General features: G+C 40.0%; 1 protein-coding gene across 4 annotated transcripts in view; it reads right to left on the bottom strand.

Moving 5' to 3' along the window:
- The window catches only part of sptbn4a (spectrin, beta, non-erythrocytic 4a), a 33,168-nt gene extending 24,524 nt beyond the window's left edge, over positions 1 to 8,644 (bottom strand). Inside the window, exons 1-2 of one of the 4 annotated variants that reach the window (XM_004561595.2) lie at positions 7,711 to 8,637; positions 7,469 to 7,623 (exon numbers count right to left, since the gene is read on the bottom strand). In XM_004561595.2, the coding sequence (XP_004561652.1) occupies positions 7,469 to 7,591 (123 nt within the window). In that variant the 5' untranslated portion in view covers positions 7,592 to 7,623; positions 7,711 to 8,637. Of the gene's footprint in view, positions 1 to 7,468 lie in introns of all 4 variants that reach the window. The other 3 variants (XM_004561596.2, XM_012922009.2, XM_004561594.2) reach the window with 3 other exon arrangements.
- Positions 8,645 to 13,568: the final 4,924 nt, after the last annotated feature.

The following is a 13,568-nucleotide window of genomic DNA, read 5'->3' as shown; positions in this document are numbered from 1 at the left end:
CTTTTATACAGATGATGAGTTCAAACAGGTGCCATTCATACAGGTAACGAGTGGGGGACAGAAAAGCTTCTTACAGAAGACGTTACAGGTCTGTGAGAGCCAGAGATTTTCCTTGTTTGAGGTGACCAAATACTTATTTTCCACCCTGATTTACGAATAAATTCTTTACAAATCCTACCATGTGAATTCATGGATTTTTTTTTCACATTCTGTCTCTCACAGTTGAAGTGTACCTCTGGTGCAAATTACTGACCTCTGTCATCATTTTAAGTGGGGGAACTTGCACAATCGGTGGCTGACTAAATACTTTTTTGCCCCACTGTAAATGAGTAACAGTAGGGTGGACATTAGGTAAGGCTGCACTTTTTGCAGTGATCTCATATAGAAAACTACTCCGTGCAAATATAAAACAGGTCCGCGGCTCCGAACCGTAGTAAAGGGACCTCTGGCTAATACGTCGGGTTTTGTGTCGTAACCGAAAACGAGCTTTACTTTGTTGTCTGTGTCAGCTTTGCTAGCAAGAGACAGAGAGAGGTGTTGAAAGGCTGCTGCAACGGAACTTATTGTTTCGGAGGAAAACACGAACACAGCCAACAGTCGAGTCTTAACGACTTACTTACAGCTGGGCTCGTCAGGCTCTCTTTTTGGCTGCAGTGGTTATTATTATATTTACATGCTTCCAGCTCCCAACTCGTATTTTTCAACTCTCCTTTTTTTTTGTTGCACATAACGGGTATAGGGCTATGCCTGTAACACTCTGCTCATATTGCCTTCATATTAAATTGTTTTTTGAATAATAATTTTAAACATTATTTATCCACGTCATTATGCAGGACGCAAGTCGAGGTGACATGGGCCACGAGATTGAAACACAGACATTCGAGCCTCTTATTATTATTAGTGTTTTGTTTGGGTTTCCACCAGTGTGTAATTACCAATAATAGAGAGGGCACAGCCTAACATGTGAAACAGGAAAAGAATGTAATCTATTATTTCAACAAAGTAACTGTAATGGAATACAGTTACTCATATTTTGTCTTTTAAATACGTAATGCCAGTACATGTATTCCGTTACTCCCCGACACTGCTGAGGTGTTGTCATGATCTTTTATTGCTTCTTTTCCTAAATAGATTGTTTGAAAAATTCAAGTTCAAGTTCAAATTTTATTCGCCACATGCAGTGGCAGGTTACCCTGCAGTGGAATGAACCCGCCCCCGACCTAACACACACAACATAGAGCATGTGACCAGCAACAGGGTTGGGTAGGGGATAAGGAGTAATCCCAGGCAACACAGCAGCCATCCTGCCACTGCGCCGACTCTCCAGCGCGGGCCCAGACCTGCCTCGTGCTCCCAGGAGGCAACAAGCATCGAAGGCAATTCTTCCACCCATTGTCGCTGTCAGCCAATAGGGTACAATTTTTAATAAAATACTAGATATTTATTTGTCTAGATAAGTAATAACACTTTACAATTCTTCAGCGAGGAAGGACTGCAGAAAGGCAGGCAGCACAAATGGTATGCTTGAATCTGATCCAACTTAAATTGTTGTGGAAGATGTTTTTGTCTGTTTGGGAGCTGGTGCAAGTTGTCTCTGCTTGCCATTCTGTAAAGTCACATGCCACTGCCACAATGATATATCAGCACCACTACTTTATATGTTAAGTAAGTAACAAAATAAGATAACAATATCTATGCTAAGGTTAAAAAGCCAACTCTTCATGAAATTATTCCAAATTTATTTATATAACCCCAGAATTAATTAATGGATGGTCCAAACAACAAACAGTATTTCCCATGATCTCCACAAAACTCCTGTTGAACCTGCTCTTTAAATTATGATTTTTGTTGTTGAGTATTGACAATGTCAAGCAAAGTACTTAAATGTTCTTATTATCAACAACTTTGACTCAAAATGAGCATTAAACTGATCCTACACTGAAAAAAAGGGATTGGCCATCTCTTGGATTTATGTAAGCATCTTGAGTGTATTTAACACAATTGCCTCATGCGTTCAAGTTAAGTGTAACTATATAGTGTAGAAACTACATGATATGCAGAGAGGGTAGATTAAATTGTAAGTCAATAATATAGCAATATTAAATCTCACGACACCGCACAGGATTTCAGTCTCACGCGCTTTGGATCGTGGTTTGAGGAAGGCGCCTCTTGGGTGGCTGTTACATTAAAAAAGTCTACCTTGTAAATTGAACACAAAAATTTCATGTTTCTGTCTTGAATTAAATCATGTAGGATCTGTATGAAATTCAACAACTTAATTTGTTCTTGTTGAGATAACATGATATAATCTAGTAAGAAATTCACAAGATCGCAAGAGATTTCAAACTGCAGGAAAATCACTGGAGTTATAAGAGGCAGACAACTACACACACACCACGTGTATGCTATTGCTATTTATTGTGGTTTAACCTGTCAAGGACAAAAAGGCACAGAAAATTCTGCATCAAGCCTTGAAATCATAGCTTTCCTGCTTTTTTTTTTTAAAGCAGCAGGTGGCATGGTGGTTAGCGCTGTTGCCTCACAGGAAGAAGGGCCTGGGTTCAAATCCACAATCTGGCTAGTTTGCATTGGTTTCTCTCTGGGTGTTCTGGTTTCCTCCCACAGTTAAAAGTCATGCAGTCGTTAGAATTAGGGTTAGGTTAATTGGATTCTAAATTACCTGTGAATATAAGTGCAAATGGTTGTTTGTCTCTATGTGATAGACTGGTAAGCTGTCCAGGGTGTACTCTGCCTCTTACCCTATCACTTCTGGGTTATGCCCCAGCCCCTCCTGCAACCTAGATAAAAATAGAAGGATGATAGTTGTTCAATAGATCCATTCATGTTAACCAGACTCTAAACTTTGTTGAACATTATGTAATATGAAGACAACATGTAGTATTTGAGTGACCAAGTAGTACTGGGTTAAAAGTTATTGAATAGTGTTGAGATAAAATGTCAAAATTACGAAGGATTAAAATATTCCAAGAGCTCACCTTACTTCATCTAAACATGTTTCAGTCGCGTTTTATCAACACAAAATGCACAGGTTTATTGAATATGAATAAGTTGTGTTGATTTAACTCAGTTGTTTAAGTTTCTGCCAAAGCAAAACAGTTGTGTGCAACCAATGTCCACTATTGAATTAAATAAATCCAACAAGGATTTTTTTCAGTGTACCAATGAATGATGAATAGTAGCTTATACCCCTGTTACAGTCAGAAACCTTACTGTCCACACAGTGGGAAACAGTCTTTCATCATGTATCATTAAAAATCTGTAATCTGTCACTGAATCCAGTTCCCAACAGGTGCACAATACCTGAAAATAGTAGCCACAGGCAGGATAAGGACACTATTGGTTCTTCTGACTTGCCGTACTAATAAAAACAGCATTGTGTCTGAGCACGCCATGTTGGATTAAACAATCCAAGGAGCTTGAATGTAAAGCAGACACATGAAATTGATCCATCACGTATGTTAAGATGTCTGAAGCAGTTTTGTCCAAGTGTTTTTTCCCCTGTTAGATCTCAATTGTTAAAAAAGGGGAGCTGCTGGAAATACTTGTATATTATCAATGTCCACTGTCTGTGAATATGACATATAAACAAATCTATGTTCATCTCAACTCACTGCAAAAATATACTGGGTACCAACCTTGAGCAAAACACAGATAACCAATTTGTTAGGTATCCATTTTTAGTTACCTAATTTGTGTCCGTTCAGTGATCTATGTTCTCCAGCTTGTTACTTCCACAGTGTTTGTTTACAATCCACTGACCCCTGAGCCCACAGCAAGACAAAGCACAAGGTCAGCTAGTATTCCACCCACTGTAAGAGAGAAACACCCACAGTTCCTCCACATATATGAGCCGACATGGATCTTTGTGGCTCTGCTGATTAAGTAGTGTGAGAGAACAGAGGTAAGGCCTGATACAGGAACCCTTCCAAAAGGACGCAGAGTTCTCCGGTCCCAGCACAGCAACATCTTTTTTCTGTGTCTCTCAGGTAATGACAGAGATAGCATTGGGGTAGATTAAGAGGTAGATTAAACTGTCACTGTCGGGAACACAGGAAATCAAGGCAGTTAGCACATGTTAGACAGTTTTTATGGAGTAGCCATCTTCTGCGCTCTGTGTCAGTCCTTTCAGTTTTTCTGCTGTTTGGCACGAAAGGTTAAAAACAAATGCACTGATTTGGAAGAAAAGCAGTATCCTATTTCATTCTGTTTTCATTTTAGAGGTAAAAGTGGATTCACATTACAGGCACAACCAAGCAACAATCTACAAGGCTAATAAACTGCAGTTCTTCAAATAACCACTTGAAGCCAACTCCAAAGATGAGTCAACCCCCTTTGAGTCTTATGTTAAAAACACTCAACTTAACAGCAAAAATAAGCTCAACGGTACAAAAAACCAGTCTTATTAAAGATACAAGTAAGAAGACCAAATGTTCGTGAATGCCTCTCGTCCAAATATGGCCCCTTGTTGGCTCCAACAGAAACAAGATGGCAACAGCCAAAATGCTAAAATTAAGACTTCAAAAAGGGACATTGTATACCAGTGCTTGTGCCTTAATAATTATATCCATCCTTATATAAACTCAGTTGGCAGAACATCAAGTGTATTCCTTCATTCTAATGTAACAGTTTTCTATCCCAGTGGTGGACGAAATATATAATTTAACTGCAATGTAAGCTGATCACAAATGGTTCAAGATTTTACTGTATGTTTTAACTGTCTCACTTTATGTTCTACCTCCAGCTTGTGTAAAGCAGCTCATGAAAGCATAAATAAAATGAACAAAAACATTGCAGTGGCAGGTCCTGAGACATGTCCAGCCTAATCCTTTAACTGCCTCAGTGCTGTTTTTAAAACAATATTTGTATTCTAGTTACTGCAGTACCAGAACACATATATTGTGTTATAATTGTATCATTTATCAGTGTAGCTGCCAAATGACATTACACTAATAAATAACACATTTGAATACATAAAGATTGATTAAAAGACTTATCTTAGTTATCAAAACTATGTGTACTAGATATCACCAAATATGACAAATATTGTTATTAAAGGAGACATTAAATTTTAACAGGTTTACAAAGTTTTCTGCACAAATACAACAAATACAAATAATTGTTGTGTGTGTACCTATGGATTACACCTACAGGTGCTGCTCTGCCATAGAAACTCTCGGCACACAGTTTTTGTGTTGATGTTAACGCCAGCACCAATTTGGGGCTCTGAGTCAGCAAAGAGTTGGCAACTTCATGGTCTGCTGCTCTGTGGCTGAGTTATTAAATGTGGTTCCTAATTTCCTTCTCTCACCGCAACCGCTCGCGGCAGATGGCCCCGCCCCTCCCCGAGCCTGGTTCAGCCGGAGGTTTCTTCCTGTTAAAAGAGAGTTTTTCCTTCCCACTGTCGCCAAAGTGCTTCCAGCTGTGGAAATGGGACTGAAAACACCTGAATTCAAAGATTGAGATGTGTGGCAGAAAGGTGTTTACAGTTCAGAAGCTGGAACCATTCACTACTAGCTAGAGACACTGAGTTAAACCCACTAAGTCAAGATTGAATGTACAGTTTTGGCAGAACAATATACAAACCAAAAAGGTAAATATGAAGGTCAAAACAGATTTGACAGAGCAAAAGGTCCAACACAGGGTTTCTATGGGGAGATCTCAGTTAAGCTGTAGCTGCCAACGTCTGTCTTGTAATCTGTTAACCAAATTTCTTTCTAATAAAGAGATACCACAACGACTCCTAAGTTGTATCTATTTGACAACATTAGGTCGTTTGAGTTGTGTTGTGACATTAATTGAGTCTTTTTGTAGAAATACATTTTTACAGTAGTTCACTGCTCAACTGGTAAGATCAGAAAAAATAGTGTCCTGCACTTCTACACCACAGTACATAACCCTAATGAGAACACAAGTGAGTGTGGCTGCTTGGATTCTCCAACTATCCCTGGTCCACAGCATCAACAACATCTCCAAAAAGCCTGATTACTAGAAATGTAAGTCCTACTATGTTTTTGTTAGTTTGCATCGTTATTGAACTACGCTAAGGTGTCTGTCTCAGTCTGAGGGTCTAGACTATAGCACAATGAACCTTAAAATGCATTTCACACATGGACAACCAAGATGGCTAATGAGGATTTCCTCATTATACCATTGTAAGATTTGTCTGCAAGGGTTGTGCTTACAATTGGTTACACTGTCACCCTATGAATATCTAATAATTCAATATATCCTACAAAAAAGCTCTAATAATTTAAAAGCAATTAATTTCTTTATGCATTCAATAAAAATGAATGACTTAAACATACTGAAAGGTAAATGTCTGAATTTCTCTTATTTATTTATTTCTACTGCAGATGAATATATTCACATAATCTGATAGAAGCAACTCATCTGCTGTGGACATCAAATAGTCAAAAACATTGCTGCCAGAACACCCGTTACACAATAAGAGACAAAGTAATGATGGTTTTTGTATGATAGGAAATGAGAAATCCGCTCATTAACCTTCCTTTTTTTCAGAATATGGAAAAAATAGTGATTAAAGTACTTAAAATGGAGCCCTTAGAAGACTGCAGTAGTTTCTGGGTGACATTTTGCTAATGTTCATATGATGCTTGAGGGACAAACTACTGCCTGATTCAACCAGTTCACAGTGTTTGTGGATGGTCATCAATCTGAATGCATTAAATGACATCACTACACATGCACAGTGCATATGGAGTCAGAGTCAATAAAATAATTTAAGTATCAAACAGTGTTATACTGTACTCAAGACAAAAACTGTATCCAAAATATGTGCAAAACTGCAATTTATTCAAACTTTTTTCGTATTTACTACTAACATTTAAAATGTCACATATAATGTACCGGTGATTTAAACCAGCAGATTTCAATGCAGGCCTAGAGCACATCTAAGCTGAAAAACATTGTGTATGGATGGGATGTTGCTCTGTCAGGATTTCAGGAAAGCAAAGCATTATGGGAAAGCAGAACAAAAAAAATGATGTGAACTGACCCTATATCACTTGTGTCACATAAAATTAGTACATACAAGCAAGTTACAGTGTCTGCACTTTCTGCATGTGTGTCCATAACTGCTGCACATGTTTAAATGTCCTCTGTATGAATCACTGTAACCTCCATAACTGAGCAGGCTGGTCAAATGTCTGCATCAAGAGGCAAAAGAACCACAGGGATCACACCACCTGTGAATCTGAAAACAGCACAGCTACTGTAGCAATGTAACCTTGACACTGTAATTCAGGATGTCCCCAAGCTGAGTGATGACATGTCACCCACTTTCACCTATTCGATTTTACTGCCACCACACCCACCATCAACACCGTTTCTTTGTCACGTGCTCTCTTTGGCTCACGTGCTCTGCCTCTTTGACCTCCCCATCCCTCCCCCACTTTTCCACAAACAGCCCTCGATCACCTCCACTCACCTGTTCTATCTTGGCCAGCCATTCTTTATTGCGGGCCAGTTCTGCCATAAAGGCCTGGTGCTTCAGCCACTTCCTGTGTAGCTTTTGAGCTTCATCCCGCGCTGTGTCTCGGGCCATAAGCATCTTCTCTTCCACCCGCTGTCCCAATCACTGAACTAGAGGAGACAAAAATAGCCACTATCAGGAGCCCAATGCTCGAGCCAGCCCTTCTTCCCCCCTTTTCCACAGGACGTCCTGCCTACCTCCTCTACGCAAGAGCCACCCGCTCTGCTCTGCAGGGGCCTAGGTACCTGTGCTGTCACCACCCACCCCAGCCCCCACCAGGCACACTTTTCTGGGAAAAAAAAATCAAGATAAGCACCTCAGCAGCAATGGTAGCAATGGAAACACTCAAGCCCTTCCTTCGGGTTGCCCCTGGGTCCTCATGCCCTACCAATTCATGGTGTTGCGGTCCTGATGCTGCAGTGCCTGCTAGCCAGTCTCAGAGATGGCAAAAACAACCGGCTAAAAAGAAGAAATGCGCCAATTACAACACTGGTAAAGAATGACACGCACATCCAAGATTCCTCGCAGGTCGTGTGTTATCGTCTAGCTCCAAATGTCAGTTACAATCCAACCATCAGTGATGTGTGTGTAGCATAGCAGAATCCTTCAGCCGGGGCAAAACCTGACCATCCACCACTCGCCAGTCCCGGTCAATCTGTAGTCCTGTCTAATGATGCTGTAGACACAAGGAGGAGGAAGAGTTGGAGTGGGAGGAGCAGGGTGAATGGGATGCAGAGGCAGTGCAGAGGAGGCCGGATAACATAAGGTGTCCGCTCTTGAAATGCATCGTTCCTACCGCTGCAAGATGCACATGCAGGCTGGTGTGAGATAGTCCACTATTTTCTCTCCTCACTTCTCCTTCCTCAAGTCCCTGAACAGCTCAGCCGTGGTTGGTGCATGCTGCTGCAGTCCTTGCCTCTCAGCTACGCTTCTGTGTGTGTGTGTGCGTGAATGAGTGTGTGTGTGTGTGTGAGTGTCTGTGCAATCACAATCAGCACTGCAGTGCCGGAGCAGAGAGAGAGAGAGAGAGAGAGAGCCAGAATGAGAGAGAGGGAGGAGGAGAGGGAGGAGGAAAGGGAGACAGTGAGAGGAAATGGAGAAAGAGGGAGCGCCAGAGCAAAAAAAAAAAAGCATGGGAGAGCGAGTCAAAAGAGGAAAAAGATGATGTTAGTGGGGGGGAGAGGTGAAACAGAAAGAAGAGAGAGCCTGCGTCATCCCTCTGTGTCACCAGGGACATTTCTCTGCACTAGAAATGACTGCACTCGGAGTGGGAGCAGGGTTTGGGAAGGAGGGGGGAGGTGTCGTTTTAAAACAGCTGAATGAGAGGAAAGGAAGACGCATGCACACATGGTCCACGGTGCAGCTGACTGATTCCCATCACTGTTCATTTACTATCTGCAAGAGCACCTACATGCAAAACTTCCCCTGCAAATATGTCATTTAAATGCAAAGGGTTCACTCTTAAGTTAATATCACAGCCCCAGCTCTGAATTATAGATAGCTACATGCTATCACAATTACAGTTCATCTTTGCTGCAGCATTAGATTTCTTTTTAATGTTATTTAAAGATAACATTTTTGTCCGACCGAATCACCATGGCATTCAGTGGCATTTAAAGTTTCATGAGTGGAGGCTGAACTGGAGCACTGCCCCGATCTACCAAGTTCTGTGGTTCTGCTGGCATTTTGTTTTTGTGTTTAGTTCAATGGATTGTCTTCATTTTCTTGAACCAACTGACCGGGAATATTTCATAACTAATGAATACTACAACACAGTACATGAGGACAAGAACCAACGAACCAATGAAGCCAACTTCATCATATTTCAGCAGACCACACAAAAAGTACTTTACTTGTGAAACTTGCATTTACAAACCTTACTGTTGTTAAGATTTGCAGCATTATAAAACATGAATAATTTAGACTATTGTTCTAAGTGTACTAACAGCTGGTGATGTAGTGAATTTGAATTCAAGAATTTAAAACTAACCCATTTTGGATTAGGTCGCATGTCTTTGATATCAAATATCAAAGAGACAACGCTGACATAATGATTATGAAAAAGTCTGCATGAAAAAAATTGATACAGCATAGTATCGCAGTATTTTGCATGGCAATATGACTGCAATCGAATTGTTGAAGGTTTGCAAATAACTACAGTCTAATTTATAAATCCAGACAGATTGGCAACAATCAACAGTCTGAATGAGGTTTTGTCAATGAGCACTAGTCGCAGAACTTAACCTAACTGACTGCTAGCTGGTAATAATTAAATGTGAACTTCTGTCTATGCAGACAGCAACATTTAAGCAACATTTGGTGATTTATCACAGCTAATTGCTGTATTATCTGAAACACATTGCATGTAATTGCCAACTTGACCCCATTTAATTGCAGACAGATATCAGACTGATAGCAGACTGACTCCTGGCAACATATATGGCAGGTTTTAGTAGCAGTGTTGATATGCTTGACAATCTCATTTTGCTGCAAAATAAATTTGCCATTAAAAAAGCTGATAAATCACAATATACAGTATGTTATTACAATACTCTGAATATCACAAAATTGTTTAAAAATCCCATCCTCTAACAGGAACAATAGGCAGTTTTGTATCTTTAAAAAAACAGTTTAAGGAAGGAGCACGATCTGATATCCCTGTGTTGGTGTTCCGACACCATTGTAACATTGTTGGTGCAACTGACCAGTTACATTGACTGAGCATTCAGTTAGCATTAGCCAAGAAGTAAGAACTAATGTTATTGCAAACGATCACAAGCAAACCAATATGAGTAACCTAAGTTTGTCATGGTCCTTCAGTCCTTCTTGGCTTGTTTGTTTGTCTCTGTGTTCGAGAGCGGGACTCATCATGGGTTCTTGCCTCTGGCCGAACACATCTGCGCTAACCAACCACCTGGTCCTCATGATTAGGGACCGGGTCCCTACTCTTTCAATTAAATTGAATTGTTTGCCATTTTTGCACACAATTCCCCTATCGATTCCAGTAGCCTCGAATGACGTCACCACGTTGCATAGCGTCATTTACCTGGCAGGAAACATGGTGCCTAAGCGGCACAAACGCTCAAAAGTTTGGTTATAATTTACGAGAATGGATGACAACAGTGCAACTTGCAATACTTGCAAAGTAGAGATTTCATTAAAGGGAGGAAACAACAAGATAACCTTAAATGAATGTCGTGTTTTTAATTCCGCTCCGGACTCGTGAATCTCAACCCAGCAGCAGCGGTAACGTTTGCACGTCCTCTCCCGTTAATACGGCAGGTAAATAATCAACTAACATTGCATATTATGTTAGCGCGATCTGCCTTATTGCAAAACCTGCCATTACTGTGCATTTAGATGACCATGATGAGAGAGACAGACAGAGTCTGGCTCAGATGCTGGCAGTTCTCGCTGCAGTCTACCGGTAGCGTCTCCTTTCAGGCCAGGATAGACGAATGTCACCAAGCAGTGACTAAGTTTGTGGTTAAAGGCTTGCATCCATTTTCCACAGTAGATGCCCCCGATTTTCGGTAAGTGAATGTGTTTAATTGGACACTTTTGTGTAATTGCTACAGAATAATTTATGTTATACTTTGTTATTGCTACAGAAGAATATTTATTTTATTAATATTTTACACCGTGACACCCTATCAAAGAGCCGTAGGTTGTGGATCTCTTAAGATCTCACTGTTGGGTTTGTAAGGCCATGTTACTCCTAAAATTCTTATCTTGTTCAAAGAGAAGATATAAAACAAAGTTCTAAGCTAATCGACCTGTGTGTTCTCCTTTTTAAAAAATATGAATATGATAGGAGAATCGATAAAGAATCGAATTGTTAAACAGAATCAAAAATGGAATCGGAATCGTGAAAATCTTATCAATTCCCATCCCTACCTAACGGTGAACTGAGAAAGTGTAATCTGTAAATACTGGATGTGTGGATTCCCTTCCTCCCTGGAACCCCCTGCAACCATTCCCCCTTTTCCACTCTGATTATTGCAAATATATTTTCTTATTGTAAATAAACGCACTGAACTGTGATCTCTGAGAGTCCTGTGCTTGAGTCCACCTGCCAATTAGCCTTGACAAATTTTGACAAACTGCTCTTGATAATATATTTATTATATTGCATAACAATTTAAAATGCTAACCATTTGTTCCAGAAAGAGGTTTTATGTAAACAAAGTATATTTACGGTGGCCGCAAGAAACAAAGCACAAAACACGTAAAAACTCCATAGCACGTACAAAACACAACAGAAGTGCTCCAGGATGCTAGGGCGCAGTGCTGAGCTTTTGTTACCTAGTGGCTACACAAGCCAGGAAGTACCAACGATGTGTATAAATACACAAACAATACACTTATGCTTTCAATTGTGTAATTTAAGTGATCGAGGTAGCTCTGTTTTGGAAGTTCAGTTAACGCTAGAAATGTGTTTTGGAGTTTGTACGTGCTTTGCCTCTAAGGGCCACTGTATATATTTATATATAAACATATATAAATAAAACCACTTTTTTTTTACATTAGTAATTCCTTTTGTGCATAATTTTAGATTGTTGTTAATAATAAATTAATTAAAGCAACAAAACAACCTGAAGAGCCGGTTGGGAGCCGAAAGAGCCGGTTCTCTAAAAAGAGCTGGAAATCCCATCACTAGTGAGCAAAAACAAAACCAAAAAACCCCACCCTTTCCTATTGGTCGAAAAAAAGTACCATGTCCACCAATCAAAAAATGATATGGCAAGTTGTTTAGGAAAGGGGGAAGTTTTAAGAGTGACGGCGGTGTTTTGAGATTATCTAGGGATTGAGAGTAACGTAGTTTCTATTCTCTGTATGTCCTGTACATGTGGCAGAATTGACAATAAAGTTGACTTTGACTTTGACTTTGACTTTGAGAGATTTGCGAAGTTTAGCGCAAATCTTGTGTAGTTAGTGTGTAGTGTAGTCAATAGTTTTGTTGTGTGTGTCAGAACAATGAGGCGCCTGCTGAATGTTACAGGTGTTACAGCAGTGATACATCTCCTGTTGTAAGGCCTGCAGGTATCAGGCTGTTGTTCTCCTTCATCTCATAGTGGACAGAAATTATTTTGGAGTGGCACAAATAATTTGTGTGGCATCAAATGTGATGCAGAACAGCTGATTGTTCTGTAAATAGTTTGAAATGTTTATTTAAAAAAAACGCCTTGGCTGCATTTTTAGGTAAACAGCTGCTTGCAAAACTTTGTTTGCAAAACTCAGTTACTTTTTTGAAGAAGTAACTATATAATTAATTGCCCAACATTGGTCATCATATACTGTATTTTGCAGACAGAGAGTTACAGGACTCTCCCAGACCACAGACTCATACTCATAATACAAGTCAGAGCTTTATTAAAAAAAAAAAAAGAAAGTTGTGTTTTCAAAATTGGAGTTCAAGTTATTTTTACTTACAATAGTGTTAACATGCTACACAGGTCATGAACAAGATTTTTTTTACATTTTCATTGTAATTGGGCTAAAGCAGTTAATTAAAAGTAGTCTAACATAAATGTAAATGCTGTAATTTGATTATTTTAATAAACCATGAAACTTGGATGGATTTGATGTTGGCGTGACCACAGTGCACACGTCTAATGTTGCTCACAGTGGTCCAAGGGACCGCTCAGGGAGTTTGTGTGTTCGCTCACACACATGAAAAATTAGAGGTGGTGACAACTACTTTCCACTCTCCTTTTTCTCCCTTCCTCGCGCTCACACACACACAGCGGGTATGGCAGTCCATTCTCCCTGCAGCACGGACTACACTGCCCATGAGGCTACATTCTTTAGGGCTATGCCTGTAACACTCTGCCGATTGCCTTCATATTAAATCATTTTTGTGAATAATTAAAAAATTTTTTTTCTTCACGTCATTATGCAGGCTGCAAGTAGGGGTGACATGGGCCGCGAGATTGAGACACAGGCATTAGAGCCTCTTAATGCGTGTTTTGTTTGGGTTTCCACCGGCGTGGAATGACCAAAAATAGAGATGTCATAGCCTAACATATGAAACAGGAAAATACTGCCGTGTAAT

The sequence above is a fragment of the Maylandia zebra genome, linkage group LG10 (genome assembly GCF_041146795.1).
Source record: "Maylandia zebra isolate NMK-2024a linkage group LG10, Mzebra_GT3a, whole genome shotgun sequence".
NCBI classification, from domain to species: Eukaryota; Metazoa; Chordata; class Actinopteri; order Cichliformes; family Cichlidae; genus Maylandia; species Maylandia zebra.
This window is presented reverse-complemented; position numbering and strand designations above follow the sequence as displayed.